Below are 20,013 nucleotides of genomic sequence, written 5' to 3'. Positions count from 1 at the left end.
CACTGACTAAATACTTCAATAACATTTTTTAGAAAAAAAATTGGGAAATAGATTTGGAAATTTGTAAGCATAACTATGGAGTAGAAAGAAGCAGAGGACGAGAAAAAGATGAACAGGAATAAAAGAGAATGAAGCCCTACTATAATCGAGAGGGAAAGAGCTTTTCACCAGAACCTGGTAATAAGGCTGCCTATAATCGAGAATGATCAACATAGTGACATATTAGAACGTACACTTCTAGAGGATAATGGGCATAAATGTCGCGTGTAGGATCTAATTACCAATTAAGTGATGATAAAAGCCACAAGTTTTCAAGTATGGGGAAAACGGACATATCATACAAAAGTTGCATCATCCTCTACAAATTCAAGTAAATCAACTACCTGTGTAGTTAGCCATTATGTGAAAGATAACCAGCATTGAGGAACTTACAAGACCCTGCTTTATACATTAAAGCAGATTAAAGCAGAGATTAAATATAATGTCAAAAAGCTGAATAGCTGATACTGCAACAACGAAGTTACAAAGATCTGCACTTGTTGTATATCTCCCCACGCATCATATCTACAGGAACATGCTCGTATGTGTAGCGCTCAGGAGCAACATAAACCCCAGTTCTTTCCAACAGTGAAATGCTCTCATCTCTTCCATACCGGGAGGCGTAAAGCCTTAGGTACTCAATGTCCTGAACAAATCTAAACAGATCAGAACCAAAGAAATATTGCAGTTCAGCCCTGAAATAAGAGAAGTTCTTCATTTTCTTTCTTCCCTTATTATTGTGATTCAAATATAGGAAGGACAGCCAAAGGACTATCGGAAACCATGACCAGAAAATCCAAATTAATCTTCACAATTGAAATTAATGACCAGAAAATCAAAATTAATTTTCACAATTGAAATTAATGACCAGAAAATCCAATTAATTTTCACAATTGAACATAATGACCAGAAATCCAAGTTAACTCTCTGCCAAAACTACCTGCAAGCCACTTAAAAGGCGCTCTAATCTCAGTGAAGCTACAGGCTCTTTTGAAGATGAGAATACTTCACCAGGGTAATAGAGAACGCCATCTCCAGGAGGAAGCCCACGCCGAAATCGTACCTGTCCAATTTCACAACAATAAATGAACAAGTCACCAACACATTAAACCAAGTGGCGAATTGGTCTCCAATCTAGAATATAGTCCGACTTGCTAAAACTCTAAACCAAACACTCCAATTTCATTTCTTCCTTTGATTCCTACAACCCAAAAATGAATCTACTAGCTCATCTCATCACATTTGAGCAGTGAATCATGACACAAGTTTCTTCAATATTACATTTACATAGGAAAAGGACAATAGACCATTGTTTGCCCAACAGAAATAACAAGGCCAGTACTGATTTGGGTAAAAGTACCCATGTCACGTGGTCCAATTACAATAAGACACGTTTCACCCCAGGACAAGGTCCAATAAAGGCCACTCACTAGTTGACACGTGGCACTCCAAAATAGAAGGGAAAAAGATGGCCTTCAAGGCCTAATTCCTAGACTGCCAAAAAACGGCGCAGCCCATCAGTCCTAAGTTTAGGTTTCCGTAACCTAGGATGGGGGCACAAATTCCAATGATCCTATAAATAGGGAGATTTACTTCACTTTGGAAAACACCTTTTCAATAATTACAAAATCAATTCTCTCGAAAATAGAGAAAAACACTTGATCTCGGAATTCGAGAAGATCTCACTTTACTTTCCTCACCTTTTTACACTCTTCGACCGGTTCTAACTTGATCGTCAAAGGCGAAGCTCCCACCACCCGGAGTCTCCGTTGTTTTGCAGGTACAAGCGCCTGGATTCCAGACTCAGTGACGTAACTCTCCCGACGGACACAGAAAACCCCGAAACAAGTACCAAATTAAACAGACAGTAACTAGACACTGCTTAGAATATTCTACCATTGCAGTGAGAAATATGGCTTTTTCTTGCAATTCCTAATTAGCTACCGGAGATAGAGAAACCAACACCACCTATGATCCATACACGAACCATCAATAGACTATTGTATTGAACACCACTAATTATTTTTTTTATTTTTTTATTTTAAAGATAGGCAGATATGGCATAATAAAGGATAAATAGAGAGCATTCTACCTCTGCACTGGGAACTGAAGCCTTTTCATAGCAATTAGCTCCCCAATAAAGAAAGCCAGTTCCACCTTCCTTCCATATTCGCCACATCACTGCACGATGTTGCGTACCTCTCATTCCTAGGTGCCAATTAGGGTGAGGATCAGATGGTCCCATGCAGACATATGTCCACCATTCCTGCAAATAGTTTTCATTATTTTAGTTGGAAATTTGGAATAAAATGATTAATTTAATAATCTCATTCATTAAATATAAAGTCAACACCAAAGTTTACCGTACAAATACTACTCTTACTAGTAGGAAGAAAAAGCAGTGTAAACATTTGGATGCATTTTCCATGGAAAAAAAAAATTATTGAAAGAATTGATATCCATAATCAGTTAAAATCTTTCCATCCCCTCCCCCACCCACCCTCTCAACTCTGCTCACAAGGGTAAGGCATATGCCCTCGAAGATGGGAGGGAGAAAGGAAAAAAAATACAAGTATGTGGGGACTTTGGAAGGTAAAGATTACTGGAGAATGAAACAACTGCCACAGTCAGATGCAGATTCTAAAATGGAGTGGCAGAATAAAAATGTACAAAGAGACTATATATTACACCTACAATCGCTGATAATTACATTTATTTTAATTTAGGAGTAATAGAATTAAGTCAAGTCAATATATGAATAGTGGAAAAGTCAAAATGATGCATTTATATAAAAATAGGAGCATACATACAGACATACTAAACAATACTTCATATGCTCGTCAAAAAAACACGACCAAAGTTAGTATATAAATTGCAGTAAAAAATGTAGCAATTAGATTGAAACGGAAGGAATATAATTATTTTCACAATTACAAAGGACAATTTGAAAAAACCAACGAGCAGTTGGGGTGGGGGGTGTTGTCATCACTCAAGAAGAAACTGGCAGGTAACTGATTCAAAAAAATGGAGGAGATTGGGAGCAATACGAGCACTATCAAGAATTTGTCCTAATATCTGGCGGGCTCATAAATGACACCAAATTTGTTATAGATAACATAATACTAAAACAGACACCAAGAAACACGTGTCACGTGTCATTCTGTGGTGTTGTATTTCCCTCTAAAACTCCCCCTCCCCTTTTCGCAAAAAAATCTTTTATTTTTGGAATATTTGTACTATATAAGTATAATAATAATATTCCAAATCTTACATATTATCTTCTTGGAAAAATTGTCCAAAATTAATACAACATTTAGGTTTGCTAAAAACAAGACAACCTTTAGATTATTTTATAATAATACGACCTTTTACCCACATTTCCTTATAACAGGCTGTAACCTAGTTATAAGGTAAAACCATATAAATTCTTTATTTTTCTTTTAAAACAAAAACGAAAAAAAATAAAAAAAAAAAATCATCCACCCATTATCTCATCACCATTCGATCCACCTCTTAACTACCATCGCTACCCCCACCTTTCATCAACAACACCTTGAGCCACCATACCAACACCACCGTCCACCTCAAAACCACCAACAATACAAACCACCCCTACCAAACCATCGTGCTTTTCAACATCCACCTTATAAACAATCAATAACCCGTATTACCACCTCCAAACAACCATAAATCCACCCTACATTCACCAACTGAAATCCAACCAACAAAATCGAAAACCACCCTCCACTCCTCTAAAGCAACCCCACCTAAGTTAAAACTGTCCCGATTACATGTTCGCACACCTGTCCGAACCACGAGGGTCTTTGGATTGGGGTTGATTTTGAGAGTTTTGGAGTTAAATTGGCCGTGAGATGAAGGTTTCTATGGTGGCTACTGTTTTATGCGGCTGCCGATGGTCTTATGTGCTGCTCACTGGTGGTGCTTGGCTGGGTATGTGTTTGTGTATGTTGTAGATGTGGGTTGGAACTCCTTGGCTGGTTAAGATTGGGGCTGGTATTAGATGAGGGTGAGGAGGTGATTTGTGGTGCGAAAAGAGGGCGGTGTTCAAAGTTAGTGTGGCCACAAGGCGGTGGTGGAAGTGGGAGGAGAAAAAGAAGGGCGGCAGAGAAGGGAGGAGAAAGAGGGGTTTTTAGAAGAGAGGGGTGGAGGGAGGTGGTCCAAGTGGAGGAGGGCTATGGATGGTGTTGCAAACTTGCAATGGAAGGAGAGAGAAGGTTTTTCTTTTATAAAAAAAAAAAAAAAAAACAATAGAAGTCAAAATAAAATTTAATTTAATTAATCAGAAATTAAATTCAAATATTATTAAACTAAAACAACCCAACCAATTAAATAGTGGCACATGTCACTTTTAATCGGCAAAATAAGTTATCAACATGTCACAACCTGTTAATAAATGATGTCCCCAAAGGTTGCATTATTATGAAATAATCCAAAATTTGTCTTATTTTTAGCGGACGACTCAAATGTTGTATTATTTTTAACAATTTTTCCTATTATCTTTACATAAAATGCATTTCTTTTATATTTCGTGTTCTTAATTCTTCCATACTGATTTACCTAAAATATTATTCCAACTCTTTTTTTAATTATAAAAAAGTGAGTCACTGGTTAGTACAAGACTATCATTACGGCCAGTACATCTTTTAGACGGAGTATTATTGAATTTTGCCCAAAAAGAAATAATAAGATTGATTCACATAATTGATATTAAAGAAATTACTTTAAAACACCACTTCTTTTTATTTTCCAAATTTCTCTAATATTTTGTTTCTTAGACTAATGGAGATATGACTCTAAAATAAATGTTGTGTTCGACAACTATATCATGTCTTATTCTAGGAAAATGTGTAATCTTTTATTATTATTATTACATAATTAAATAAATTAATATCTTAGTAAATACAAAATAATAATTATTATCTTTTGCTGAAACATTTGATTGAGATAATAAATTTAATACATTCGACATTATAAATAAGGTACATAGTAAAAGACACGTCGGACATACGAAAAGTGACATATTCTTGTGTATCCTTCCTTTTTTTTTTTTTAAATAGTTATCATCTACAAATAAACTTTTAAGAAAATAAACAAACAATGATCAAACTACAATTACTAGATAGCTTTAAACACATTCTTATATAATAACAAAGTGCGATAATTTCATGTAGAGCATAAATTAATAACAGAAAATGTACTATTAATAATATAGGTTAGTGTTGCCTAATTGTGGATTGTTATTGCCTTTAATGATCCAAGTAGTATTTATTTCCATTGAAATTATTTTGTTGGATATAAGATATATACTATTTGTAATTTATATATTTACATATATGTTGTGCTAATACTTTTACTGTAGATTTTATTTAGTAGTTTGATTAATATTTTCATGTTTATTAAAAGACATTTATAAACAAGTCTTTAGTTATATAGTCACTAGATTGTATAGTTGGCAAATAATATGCATCATTAATGTAATATAATGTATATTACTTTGATATATTTTCAACACAACTAATCAACAATAAATCTTTTTTCTCAATTGTAGTTTTAATAATTTTAGCTTTATTGCTTTTGGGATATTACTACCGTGCATCGTACGAGCACTAATCTAGTAGACAAAAAAATATATACTTGCCTATACAATTTCTAATATTATTAAAACCCATAGGGACAACATGCTAACGCCATGTGCCACCCTTCCTTCAATATGATTTGATGCCACGTGTGCACTACGTGTCACTCTATGTGTCATCACCCTTGCATTGAATTGTACATGTCACTCTAAGTGTCATCACCCTTCTCTCACAGCATTGAATTGTACTAATGTTTAGACTCTTTAAAAAGCTCTTCATTGATGTAATTTTAATTCTCTATAATATAATAGTGTTTAACTTATATAAAGAACTCTTCATATGTATAACCTTTTATTATATTTTCATTTATTTATTAATATTGTTCAACATTAATAAATAAAGCCTAAAAGCCTAGATAACGCACTAGAATTTAATTCTTAATGTTTCTTGTGATTTGGATCCTCATAACTCAGGAAAGAAGTTGAAGGACTAAAATCCAACCAACTCAATTATACAGTTCTGAGTTTACTTGATTAAGTGCCACAAATTAATAAAAATAAACATATCATCTGACTCCCACTCTTAACATGTGAACAATGTTTATTAATAAGAACATTAGAAGGCTTTCTACAGCCTGCTGCCTTCAATAAGAACAAGACTGAATGAGGATAAACTAAGCAAAGCATATTCAAAACAGAAACGAAACAGATAAAACTATAAGTCTATAACAACTGTAGGCCTAATTAGCTTGGAAAGCTTCCTTGTCAAGGAGGCTTATGCTTCAGCCATCTCATCTCACACTCAATTAAGTCAATTTAATCATTAGCAACCCAGTATTATCGCTAGTGGTTAATTACGTTACGGATCAACTCCAGCCAACTATCGCTACAATATGACTCCAAAAGAAGTTGAGAAGAAGTTGAGGATCAACTCCTGCCAACTTCAATAAGATTTAATTTCACAAAATATATTCGGGATTGATTTTGTAATGTGAGATGAGATGCATCATGACTCCAAAAGAAGTTGAGAAGAAGTTATTCTCTGTTAGAAAATATCATGCTCGTAAACATTTTCCATACAGTCAGAACAAGTTCATTGAACGTAACAGAAGCAGGAAACATCAGTCATATGCTAAGCTCAATGACCAATAATTGAAGAAAAAATGCAGAATTTATGGAGCAGAGAGTAAACTATGTAATACCTCGTCCTTCTCCAGTTCTGCAACTATGTCCTTCACCAAATCCTCTCGATTACCCAGTACCCATTCACTGCAAAAGGGAATATAGATGACCTGAATCACAGAGAGATAAAGGACTGCAAATCCCTTCATGCATAGGTGATAGAAAAAACAGGTCCGAATTTCAGTGAGTAATTTCCATTAGTAGTACAAATCTGAGTTGACCAAGAGGTCTATTACATATATCAGCTTTATATTTACTACTAAGTGAGTGACGCAATTTTCAAGTATTCATGCAGCAAGTATAATTTATGGAAAAGGTACCTTGCTGTATCAGTGTACCCTAGTGGCTAGCTAGTTAAATCCAAAATGCTACTTAAAGATCAAATTAAATACATTCAACAGTTCTAAAATTCCTTCTGAAGTTTTAATTTCACCACTTTCCAACTGCAAATTGTATACTGCAACTACAATTATCTCTTTTCTTGCTTCCATCTTCAATGCAAATTCTTTCAGAATGCTCTCTCATAAACAAAACTTTAGCCTCTTCACGTCTTTTTCTTTTAAACGTGCATATCACTGACTTTTCATATACTACACAATCAAATAACTTAAGCACTTTGAAACAATAACCTCATTTGATCATAAATTACACAAAAGGCTTAAACAACTCTTATTACCTTGTACAGTAAATTTGAGTGTGAGGTCGCAAATATTTCGGGACTTTCAAAAACGCCTCAAAGGAAGTAGGGGCAAGAGGTGCATCACCAGGGCCTACATAGAAAATAATAGGTGTCTTCAAAGATGCATCAAAGCACAAAACCATTCAAACTAGTCAAGCAACTGCAACAAAATAAAGCATGATTCAAAATAGCATTATATTACATCTCTACATTGCTAGTATTTCATAAGTGCAGAAGTAATAGCCCACTTCACAAAGCCCCAACTCAGGCAAGATAGAATTCTAGTGAATGTCAGCAACCTAGCCTCGACACTATTATGCTCAGACAAATCACACGTCTGTGAAAGTGTTTAGTGATTAACTTCATTAGCACCCCCCCCCCCAAAAAAAAAAAAAAAAAAAAAAAAAAAAAAAAAAAAAAAATCATCACACAGATTAAAGTATAAGATCCAGGAAAGGTACTAAACGTCCTTCAAAAAACTCCATAGACGCAAACACAATCAACAAAAAGATTACCAGTCTAAATCGACGTAAGATAAATACTCTGTCACCATCATGATTACAAGCTTACAACATGTAAGACCAGAGTAATTTAATATGAGAAATCAATACAGAAATTTGTACTCACCACAGTAGTACGTAGTCAAAACGCGTGCATCTGAAGCGAAATTATAAATCTCACTAGCCATCTTCCTGATTGAAGTAAAATGTTCCACTTGCAGTGGCTGCAAATAAATTGCATCCATATCAGACTCCAAGTAAAAAAATAATTATAAAGCAACTTCTTTGTCCAGTACTTTTCCCTATATCCTAAAACTACTTGTCCACTGTATACATGACTTGAACTCCATAGCATGTAAGACGTGTAAGAAAAAGTAGGAGAGAGTGTTGTACGAGGGTTTTCATAAGAGTAGCATGTTGTATAAGTGGTCTGTCTCATAATTTTTTTACCAAAGTAGGAAAAAAGCCGAGCGTAAACAGCATAAAGATAAGGGCAAAAGTAGAAAGTGCAAAAGTAACCAACAAAAAATAAGGGAGGTGATCCAACAAACAAGTTTTTATTCATCTAGCACTACTGACAAATGACAACCATTAGAATATCCTAACTTTTTCAAAAATTGGTAGTGCCACTCAAACCAAAACTTGCTATATGGTAGATATCTTGGGAAATACAAATAATTGGGTAGTTCTAACACATGCTTAACAACCAACAATGAAAAGATTGAAGCAATTACAGTCAATGAATGGCAAATATTAAACCTTATAGTCAATTTTATGAATCTATCATCAACTAGCACCCCCAATAATCCTGTTCTGAGTAATTGGAATAATTAAAATCCCTAATTTAAAGAACTGAACAAACTATCCCAATTGAAACTTGAAAAAGGGAACAATTACCCCAAAAATATTACTTCCTAACCTAAACTTTGGGGCTAGCCTACTTGCTTGTTTCATCTTGATCTAGGAGTTTCTAATTCAAGACCTAGATGTGAAAATTGATGAATCAAAAAACTCAAACATAGAGAACTAATCACATTGTGCCTGAAAACTCTAAGCCTCAGTATCGAACATGACTCTATGACTAAGATACTAAGAATCTAATGAACCCAACATGCAAGAATGCAGTCATATTCTATGAGGTCAAGTATCGTAGCTCTTCACTTGGGTTGTGGAAAAACATTATAAATGGATAAGACGATCCCATTGTGACAAGTTCACTAGATTGTACCCATTTTTTCTTTTTCTTTTTTTTTTTTTATTTTTTTTTTAGAGAAAGCACTACCCTTACGTGCAAACCATTGGATCAAATGGCAACAAATTCACAAATGAGATTACCTTTTGTGCAGCACCACTATCTTTGGCGTCATTCACTAAGTCAAAGTTTAATTTGTAAATATCAACTAGGTTTTTTCTAAGCTACCACCCCTAGTGACCAATAAATGGCAAGTTAGACATTATTTTCCTTGTATAAAGCCTTGCTAGCTCTACACGCCTTACTTTTCATATTCACAAGATAAAGAATTAATCAATTACTTGATGCTTTGCACCTCTATGAATTGCCTAATTCTTTTTGTTTGCTTTACGTGCCATATATGTAGGTGAGCTCATACCAATCCAATATGAAAAGTTACAGCGTAGTATTACCTCATCCCACAAATAAAAATATGCTTTCTTCCAGTGGTCCTTAGCCTTCAGTATATCAATCTCTTTCTGCAAAAAATTGGGCCCAGCATCAACACTGTGGCACACAAAATTATATCAAAAGTCACAAAAATCAGCTTTAAGTATATTAAGAGACTACTAAGAGACTACAAAGTACAATTAGGCATATACCATGATACTACCGGACGAATTGGAACAGCATATGCTGCCAACCTTGGGTCTGAATAGTATTCGTCTGCTTTTGGATGATCAGCTGTACAGATAAGATCAATTGGGAAAATACTTAATGTCCCGACAAGTAAACTTAAGCTGAACGATTAACCTTCTGATGCACATAATGACGTGAAATAAGAAAATTACCTAAGACTATCTGCAAACCTAAGAGCAACCATTGTAATAGAAAAAGAGTAATTTAATAAACTGATGGAAAAAAAAGCTTCCTGACAAAAGAAACAAGGTAAATCATCTGTTACTAATGATTAAATGAAACAGCTACAACACAAACTTCCCAGTCCTTTTTTCCCCTTTTTTTTTTTTTGTGTGTTTTGGGGGGGAGGGGGGTGGTGCTGCAATACCAAAAGTGAACACTGCAATTTGCATTTGACTGCTTTGAGCCAACACAACTGAAGCTACATGGTAATTTAACCATGATCCACTTCAGCAAACAATACACATCTGAACAGAAAATTCCCCTTTACAACTGACGATTAAATTCTTCTTGATTATAAATACAACAAATAAACAGACCAGCTGCAGACGAAGGTCAAATAAGCCATATTTATTAGTGCCAGAAATAAGAAAATTCAAACGTACATGGTCATCATATTTTTCTTAGGCACTTGCTATATTGGATTTTTAGTACATCTATACATATATTTAACAAAAATATGGACAGCAATAGTGCAATATCCGAACATGCTCCCAAAACCAAAACCAACATCCAAACACTATGAATAACTCCTCATTCAATATCTAGTACCAAGTCAGATCATTGACACTATGACATGGGTATGAACAATTGACACTTCTCTAGAACAAAAACCCATATTCGATATAATGAAAAAGTGTGAAACTTGGACGCACCCATGTGAGACAAGAGTACTCAAATCCAAGTAGCATACCACATATCAACCTCACAATTCAACTGTGACCCCAAATTGTTAATATTGCAAAGTGTATACATTTCAGAATAAAAAGAATCACGATAAGTATTTATTTCAGTGGTCAGAGGACTATAGGAGCTTGAGTAAATTAAGTACCTGGCCACGGACACGTGTAAGTCAGAACACGCATGCCATCACCCCATCTACAGAAATATGGGCTAATTTTATACTGAAGTAGCCATTTAAAATGCTGATCCAACGCCTCAAACCACTCATTACTTCCATGTTCCACGCCAAATCGATCCTCGATTACTGTATCTGATATCTGGGAATAAAGTCAAAGAAACACATACAAGTACACACCTACAACTCTTAGCACAGAGTCAATCAAAAGTCATGGCATGTTCACATCAGAAAAGGTACGTACATTGTATATAAGGATCACAAAACAACTTAGAAAACAGCTATTTACACCTAATTCAGTATGAGTGCAACATAAAAGATAGCCACAGAAAGGACAGCATTTTATCAGTCCTACCATGCTACCCAATCAGAAGACTTATAAGATAAAACTATCCAAGCTGATTAGAACAGTCTATCATGTGACCACATTTACATGTCCTACGCTAAATAAAGTGCAGTGCATTCAGTTTGCAAATGTAGAATGTTTGTTTCTCAAGAAAACTCTGTATGAGATTCTGCATACTAATAGTACTCTTTCTTAAGATGGATTCAAATCCAAGGGTTTAATTATTTTCATTATTAGACATCAAAGGGGTGTCAACACTATACAAAAGGAGGGCTAAGGAGAAATTAACTCTGCCCTCAAGATACAATGCAACATTTAATCTACAAAATCAGTAAATATCAAGAGTCCCTCAAAAATTTACATTTACTCTGGCTACACAATAACATCAAAGGATAGAACTTGAGAGTTTGAAGCGAAAAAGCTCTACATAAAAAGACTGCATGTGTATGAAAGCATGATCAATTTTGTCTTCAACACAAACAATAAACAAATTTGGATTCCCTGATACTAGTACATGGTCATAGTGATATTTACTCACTTTAGTCCTCCAATAATATCAAACCATTCAAGCACCTAATCACACTTAGGGGTCGTTTAGTTCGTCAAACTGGAAAGGCTGGTAATTGGATCTCATACTAGGGAGGCATGGATTCTAAACCCCATACTAATCTAAACTTGTTTGGTTTATTTGTTGGAATGGTTTTTAAATTTAATTTAAAGGAATGGATTGTGAATCTTAGTGGTGAGCTGGGTATGGATTCTAGATTTCTAGGGAAATGGGGTGGAGCTTGAACCCTTTTGGTATGAGTTTCCATGCCAATAACGCCTAACCAAACAATAAAATGGATGGAATGGACACTAACTCCATTCCAATCCATTTCAAAAGATCCAACCAAACGAGTGAAACGACCCCATAGAGTAGTTGAATTGCCCTTTCCATCGGCACATCTTTACTTCTGTCCTGCTCTTCTTTCAGATATGGGTCTTGCCTTTCCATTTTTCCTATCTTAAAATGCTCCATCAAACAAATCATACAATCAAAATAATTATATTTTATAGTCTGCTGATCTAGGTATATATCAGGCTCTGTCAAACACTCAGACCACCAGATATGGTTAGCTCAAAATCGGGAACTGCTGTTTACTCCAGAGGTAGATTATAATGTATAGGATTCTCATAGGTGGAAGAAGTATCATTATTCTGTAGTGGGTTAAAACATCACAAAAGCAGACCGATGAAGGGGAAGATAAATAATATAGCCTAGGGTACACTCTCATATTTTAAAAATAGGATGTTTGCCACATGGGGGCAAATGAGTAAGAAAACTTCAACTAGGTACCCTAAGGCTCAACCTATATACAAATAGGACGCCTCACACTTTGCAAATAACACTATGGTGGCCCACTTTGAAAAAACTTCTAGTAAAACAGTTTTTTGGTGAATATTCTAAGTACCTACAATAGTATAGAAAAAAATAAATGCCTTTAAATAAAAAGGAGTAAGTCCATCCCTTCATATAACAAAGATAGAATGTGTCCTTTTGGTATAAAAGAAATCTCTTTTGTATAGTATGCATTAATCATTCAGAAAACACTGAGATAATATATCAAAAATCTTTAAAGGGGTTGTCACCCACGACAGAATGAAGGTTAAGGACCAAAAACCATACCCTCAAAATATCATGAAGTATTCTATCTACAAATATCAGAATAAGTTGAGCAATGCTCAAAGCATGATACTTTGACTCCAGCTATACACAAATCTTAGATAAAAGAAGTTGAGGCCATGACAAGAGCTACACATCTTCACAGTGCATCACTGCACCGCCAAATTCTTGTAAATGAAAAGATAAAATTGTCCTTATGTACTAATTGGCTGCAATTGGATAACTATTAAACTTGTCCTTTATGGATCATTTAATTTGTTAATAATAATGCATCCTATAACTAGGTAATTTGGTATTCTATTAATGGACCAAACTAATCAAAGTATAATTCTAAATTGTATTATATTCAATCAATGGGGTTGAGCACATTTAAACGGTGAAATAGCATTTGGATTCTTGCTACATACTTCCTCCATTCTTTTTTAATTACAAAGTTAGGGTTTTCATGCTTTCCAATGCACATTTTGTACCATTATTATCCCTAATTACTCAAGTAAAAATTATAAAAAGTTAAAGATTATGTATCAAAACGAATGACAAGACCCTACATGACTATGTTTTTCCGAACGCTTAACTCAAAAAAAGGGTCAAAGTACTTTGTGTAAATAGTGTAAATTTCCCAATGTTGCAATTAAAAAAGAACGGGGAAAGTACATACTTCGTATTTCTTGGTGTGAAATTGGAAAGGACAACATTAAGCTTTATAAATTAATATGGGTTATATTAGTAATTTTCAATTTTTAGCAAAGTATATTTATTTTCCTTTGCCAGATTTAAGAGCAGTCATACATTCACAATAAGTCATCTAGATGTAATTTTATCACCCTTTTGAATCAAAAAACAAAAAAGAAAAAAGTAATTTATCAAACTTTTAGCTTACCTCAATTTAAATATAACAAACCTCAGGGCACAGGCTATAGAAATAAAATAAAAATAAACACACAATTATTTGAATGAGCCCAAAGAATAATGAGATAAGGATACACCGATTACAGCAGGAAGTGAAGGTGTAGCAGGAAGTACGAAGTCCCACACAGTCAAGCTGAGTTTTACACAAATAGAACGATTAGAAATGGCGTCTTCGTCCATCGAATCGACAGCACCATTATCTGACAAGCACTCTGAAAAGGATGGGGACAGAAGAGCACGTCTCAGATTTGATGTAGCAGATTTTACTCTGTCAACCTATAAATCCAAATAGGCACATAAATACTCCAGAAAAAGCCAAATGTTCTGTAACAGAGCATCAAACAGGAATAACATCATAAAGTATCCACACCACTTCATCCATTGAATTCTGATCAACTGGTTCCATAAGCTCAAGACAGTCCCTCAATTCTCTGAATAGTTGATGCTTTTCAGCCTTGCCCATGCATGGTGCTCTAGATCTGTCATAACATTACTCAGAATAAACCATCGTAGGCAGATGAAAAAAACTACACTGCTAGTATAAAAAACAACCTATTAATATCAAGACCACAGCAGTAAATAAATTTAAGCCAGCACTAGGTTCTGTATTATAATTATGATATCAAAAAAAAAAATTAACTGAGTGAGGGAGGATAGATTATCACGGTGCATCAGCCTTTACAGCAGTGATGTATAACTGTCCCTCATAAATGCCAGGAGGTTGATCACTTGATACATCAATGGAAACCCATAATGCTGTTGTTTCTCTGCAACGACGATAAAAATTTGCCTCAGAAAGTTCAAATGCAATCCAGAATTCTCACATACAGTCTATCAGAAGATATACCCAGGAAATAGGTTTATCTGAGAGCAAGGCAGGTCAAGAGGTACAAGTGCATCTGGAACCCCTAAAATGGACGCTACCCGTCGAATCTTTAGGGACTGACCAATAACCAACCTGGACATACAAAAAAGCTACATCATAGTCAAATTTTTAGTCTTTGAAAGTTTGAATCAGCCATCATGGTATAACAGTTTTTAATCCATTCAACAGGTTAGTGTGTTTCCTTCAATTCGAAGAGTTAAAAAAGATATGAACAATAGCCGCCACCCCCCCCCCCCAAAAAAAAAAAATTAAAACCACGGTTAAGCACAAAAACTAACCGGTCTCCTGAAGCAGATATAAGGTTATTACCCTGCACTTGTACAGTTCCAGCTATACCACAACCACCCCAAGTAACTTTTGGGCGTAAAGCTACTTGAACACTTTCTCGCTCATTTCTAGCAGCCAACAGATTTACCTGCACGACAGAATGATTTTAGAGTAAGCAGCATACAAAGGAAACTGGTAACCTTTGCAACCAACCCCCCTTTCAATGATGTGACTTGCCAGGACATGTTGTGGTTGTCAAAAACAATGTCAACAAAGATATAAGCCAACACTCCAGTACACAACTAGAAGAGATACACTTAAAGGATGGTACAATAATACATTTCAACACCCTAAGGGAAGCTCTGAATACCAGCAATTAAAGCAAATTGACATCTCTCTCTTTCTCTATGTATTCTTCTTGTTTTTTTTTTTTTTTTTTTTGTGAGAAAATCACCATCAAGACAAGAACATTAAGAGACGGAAGGGGAGTACTTTAAAGTCTTATACCAGTTAAAATGGTATTTAAGCTGATACAACATTGGATGAGATTTCATTCAGATTCAGTTAGTGCTCCACTTAACTCTGTGAACTAGAATTGGAAACATGCAAATTGGTGCATGGTACATGATGCACAAGAACACTTGTTGTGGAATATGTGGACTTTCTGATAAATTTAACAAAACTAAATGTGAATCAGATAACTTTACCCAGACCATGTAATGGTAGGTCCAGTACACATGTGACATGTAACACTAATTTCAGATAATGTCTATATTTAAACAGAGTTAAGAGACTGCTTGTCCAAAATTTAGCTGTCACAATGAACAAATCACCTAAAAAAACTACTCCTGATACACAGAATAATCAACAAAAAAAACTCTAAGTGAACTGTCATGACAATCTGAGTACTGAAAGTATAAAAAGATTCTTACATCATGTTGCTCAAACATCAGATATTGTATTTCATTGTTGTAATTAGAGATTTTAAAATTTATTTTAGGAAATAACTTAAAATATACTCCCTCCATCCCAAACTAATTGCCACATAAGTGTACGCTTTTTCAAGGTCAAATTTCACAAACATTGACCTTAAAATTTCATCAATACATAAGAAAAAAAAGAAACATTCATGAGGAACTTTTAGATTCATCTGAATGTGTATCTTCAAAACATCAACTTTACATAAGAGTATTTTATTTTCCAATTTCCAATTCCCAATTAGAGATTTTAATGCTCAATATTGTGCCTTGGAGATTGAAAAAGCTTTTTATGGCAACAAATTTGGAATAGAAGGAGAGCTAATTACAATAGTCTTTCAATACAGATTATATGGACCCTCCATGCAGGTCAGATATCCAATATCCAATACCCAAACACCAAAATGTATCCAAGTACCTAGCACACTCCGAACACGCCACATACATAGCACTGTTTAATATTTCAACGTACACCTAATTAGGAACATTCCAGACATAACACAAATCATGTTGCTGCCAAACTTTCAATATAAAACAAAAGATAAAGTGGTAAAATAAAGAAAAACGAAGAAAAAAGGTCATCAGCCATCATAAAATATGCCAGCAAAAGTTGAATACTTGAATAACATGCTTATTAAGGTCATTACTATCATCAACTTGTGTTCCTTAAGAATAACACACCATCAATCACCTTTCAAATGTTTACAATATAATTGGGATCAAATATTCTTACAAAATAGTCAATCAATAGAAACTAATAATTAAAAAAAAAAAAAAAAAAAAAAGAGAGAGAGAGAGAAAAAACAGAACTTTTTTAAGACTTGATTTTCTAGTAATCCAATTCAAAGACTTATATAAACTTTTGATGCCCATACACTTTTACCCATCTCCTTTATGTTATGTTTATGTTCATGTACAAGTATAAACAGCTAACCTGCCTCACTTCGATAAATACATGTCACTGCAGAAATTGACCTAGCCTGAAAACCTCAACCCTGATGGTCTAGGTAAAACATACCTCACTTTGCCTCTAGGGCTCTAACCACCAATACTACAGTGAAATGTCTGAGGTCTTGATCACACTAAGTTCATCAACTCATCAAGAATATACAAGAGTACGAGTCAAATAAAAACAAGATACAAAAAACATACTGGCTCCAAATGTCTAGGCATCTCCTGTGACCCGACATTGGAGGTACTAGGCATGCACCAAACATTCAGTATTTCAGAAGATGGAACTTCTAAAGGATCAATGTCCCCTTTCATCACATTTGGAAGATGAGAACCGGCATCACTCCATCCATACGACGTCCCTCCGCCTGCTACACCTTCCACAGGAGGCCCCATCACCTCCTGAGAATTCCCTGTTAATCCAAAATGCATAGACCCATCAATTATATCTCTAATCGCAAACACTTAAGATCATAATCATAGAGTTCCCAGAACTAGCACTGTTGATGAATTTGAAACACGAAGGGGTTCAAATTTTACATGAATCAAAAACCATAATCATCAACAAAACCCATATATACCCATAACCCAAATCAAAGCATTTGTAAAATGAAACATAATTCTCATCAACCACAATACAAAAAAACAATCAAGAACCCTAGAATATCAAAATTTTGAAATATACAACGAAATTTAACAATCATAACATGCATTATCAATATTCTAACTACCCAATTTGAAAGGAATTCAAAGAGCCAAATTATGACAAACCTGAAGTATCCATGGTGTAGAGTATAGGAGAGAAAAAACAATTATCCCAGAAATCAGTGACCAAAATATGTTTGATTGATGAATGAAGAGATGATTCCTGGAATTTAGAATGAACCCAGTTGGTGTTGAAATGGAGAAATTAACCAGTGGTGGAATCAGAAGGGTCTAGTCACTTGTGTGTGTTTTGATTTCTTTGGAAGTGAGGCGGTTGCACACCCCGGAAACTAAAGGCGTCAAAAACTGAGTAGCGATCTGATCTAATCAAATCTAAAAAATACGCTATACAAATAAAAAACTGACTCGTATGCCCATAATAATTTAATATGACATAACTTTGAAATAGATCTAACTCGACCCGACCTCATTGAACCTAACTCAAGCACTCGAATTGACACCTCTACCCAGAGTAAAAACCTTTAAAGGTGAATGTATAATACGGAGTAAATATTAGGAAAATTTGTATTTTACCACGAGCGATTCCTGTGAATGTTAAAACATAAACTAAGTTCTTATATACGTCGAGATAAAAACTAATAAAATTGTAAGCATCAATTGAAGTGCCCCTACTTATTAAGCATGTGGAGAATATGTTAGACAATCATAGAAAGTTGAATTTGACATTATAATGATTAGAGACGAAATAGTAGGGAACCACAAATCTATTAACTATTACTCAAACAAAACGTGTTGATGTCATCAATTCCTTAAATTATCTTAAGTGTCAATCTCTCATTAAAAAGTTTCCCTCCAAATTTTCTTATGATGTCATCTGTTTTAGGGTTTTTTTGATGTCCTACGGAAGAGTTACGTCACTAAGTCTGGTACCTGCCCGGCTGTACCTGCAAAATAACGGAAGCTCCCATTGGTCGACTATCAAGTTAGAAAGTGTTCGGAGTAAAAATGCAGAAAGTAAAATATCTTCTCGGATCCCGAGATCAAGTGTTTTTCTCCCTTGTAAGAGAATTGATTGCGATGTAATAAATGAGTGTGTACGTGTCCCCAAAATGGGGTAAATCTCCCTATTTATAGGGTCATTGGGATTTGTGCCCTTACTTAGGTCACTTCGACCTAGGGCTGATGGGCTACGCCGTTTTGCGGCTTTCTCGGGAATTAGGCCCTAAAGGCCGCAATTTCCTTTGGGGTATCTGCTTGCCACGTATCATGCCTTGGTAGGTCCACTTTGGACTCTCCCTAGAGTGACACGTGTCACGCTGTGGTTGGTCCATGTGGCTAGGTAAAAAAATAACCAAATCATTTGCCCTTCACATGGTGACGTGGTGTGCCACGTGGCGCATGTGACAGATGTCACATATGTACTAGTGACAAGTTTTTTACTGTTCACCTTCTTGGGTAATTTTAGGGTTTTGGATCCCTAATTTTTACCCCTCTATAAATAGTTTTCACCCCCCTCATTTTCGCACGTTTACGAAAATTCTTTGAGAGAGAATCTTTGACTTTTGAGAGAATTTGTCTTTTTCTGAGAAAAACATCTACAGCCTGCACCTTGTCCGCTTGTTCCACACTCGACCAAGACTTTCAAGCGTCCTCGGTACCTTCATTCTAAAGGTAACCACCTGTTTTTCTCTCTCTTTCTCTTTATTTTAGTTTTGTTTCTTTTCTTTGAAAATGGTTTCACAAACACGCACGACACGGCCTAGGATAGCGATCAACCGATCACCAGGGACAGCTGAATCTAGAACTAGGAGTGTCGGTTGTCCCTTCTTGGACTCCCCTTTGCAAACTTCCCCGAATCCGACCGTCTCTATGTCTGTGCAAGACACTATGGCCAAAACAAAAAGAACAGCTAGGCAACAAAATTCGGACGGCTCCTTTAGGGCGCCTATAAGTGAATTGTCTGACTTACCGCCTGGCACCCCGAGTACCCTTGATGACTCATTTTTACGAGAGTCGGGGGAGGAGTCAGGGAGCAATGCTTCTGGCTCGGTTCATCAGGCCTCCCATTCGAACGTTAGGTCCGACAGTTCGGACGTTGAATCGGAGTCGTCTTCTTTTGATAGAGTCTCTGAAGGCTCTGATGAAAAGTGCTCTCGACTGGAGACGACGAGGGAGTCCCTCTCTGTAGAGAAGGGTGAGGGATGGGCCTCTACCTCTGCCACTCGCCGAGAGCAATTTGCCGCCTATTACCATCATGTCCCAAAAAAGCAGGCGAAATGTCATGCTTGATAAGCTAAAACAGTTTAGATCAGACCATGTCATGGGACATGGATACGTTATCAGCGTTCCTGATTCAGAGCACACTGTTGTCTGGCCGGAAGGGTCAAGCTACGGGGACGAG

General features: G+C 35.6%; 1 protein-coding gene across 2 annotated transcripts; it reads right to left on the bottom strand.

Moving 5' to 3' along the window:
• Nucleotides 1-248: 248 nt before the first annotated feature.
• On the bottom strand, nt 249-18,062 carry LOC110686382. Of its 2 annotated transcripts, XM_021862985.1 has the most exons (16): nt 17,718-18,062; nt 17,148-17,359; nt 15,030-15,166; nt 14,713-14,823; nt 14,531-14,632; nt 14,236-14,344; nt 13,941-14,141; nt 10,918-11,086; nt 9,830-9,911; nt 9,641-9,734; nt 8,124-8,220; nt 7,494-7,587; nt 6,838-6,904; nt 2,132-2,305; nt 980-1,102; nt 249-685 (listed from the first exon to the last, which is right to left on the bottom strand). In XM_021862985.1, the coding sequence occupies exons 1-16, from the start codon at nt 17,728-17,730 to the stop codon at nt 521-523; spliced, it is 1,950 nt and encodes a 649-aa protein (XP_021718677.1). In that variant the 5' UTR covers nt 17,731-18,062; the 3' UTR covers nt 249-520. The 2 variants fall into 2 exon arrangements, with proteins under 2 accessions (XP_021718677.1, XP_021718678.1); XM_021862986.1 differs by lacking the exons at nt 17,148-17,359; nt 17,718-18,062 and having other exon boundaries at nt 14,713-14,840; nt 15,030-15,113.
• Between the last annotated feature and the right edge of the window lie 1,951 nt (nt 18,063-20,013).

The sequence above is a fragment of the Chenopodium quinoa genome, unplaced genomic scaffold (assembly GCF_001683475.1).
Source record: "Chenopodium quinoa cultivar QQ74 unplaced genomic scaffold, ASM168347v1, whole genome shotgun sequence".
NCBI lineage: Eukaryota > Viridiplantae > Streptophyta > Magnoliopsida > Caryophyllales > Amaranthaceae > Chenopodium > Chenopodium quinoa.
Note: the sequence above shows the minus strand (reverse complement) of the source record. Positions and strands in the feature narration are given on the sequence as shown.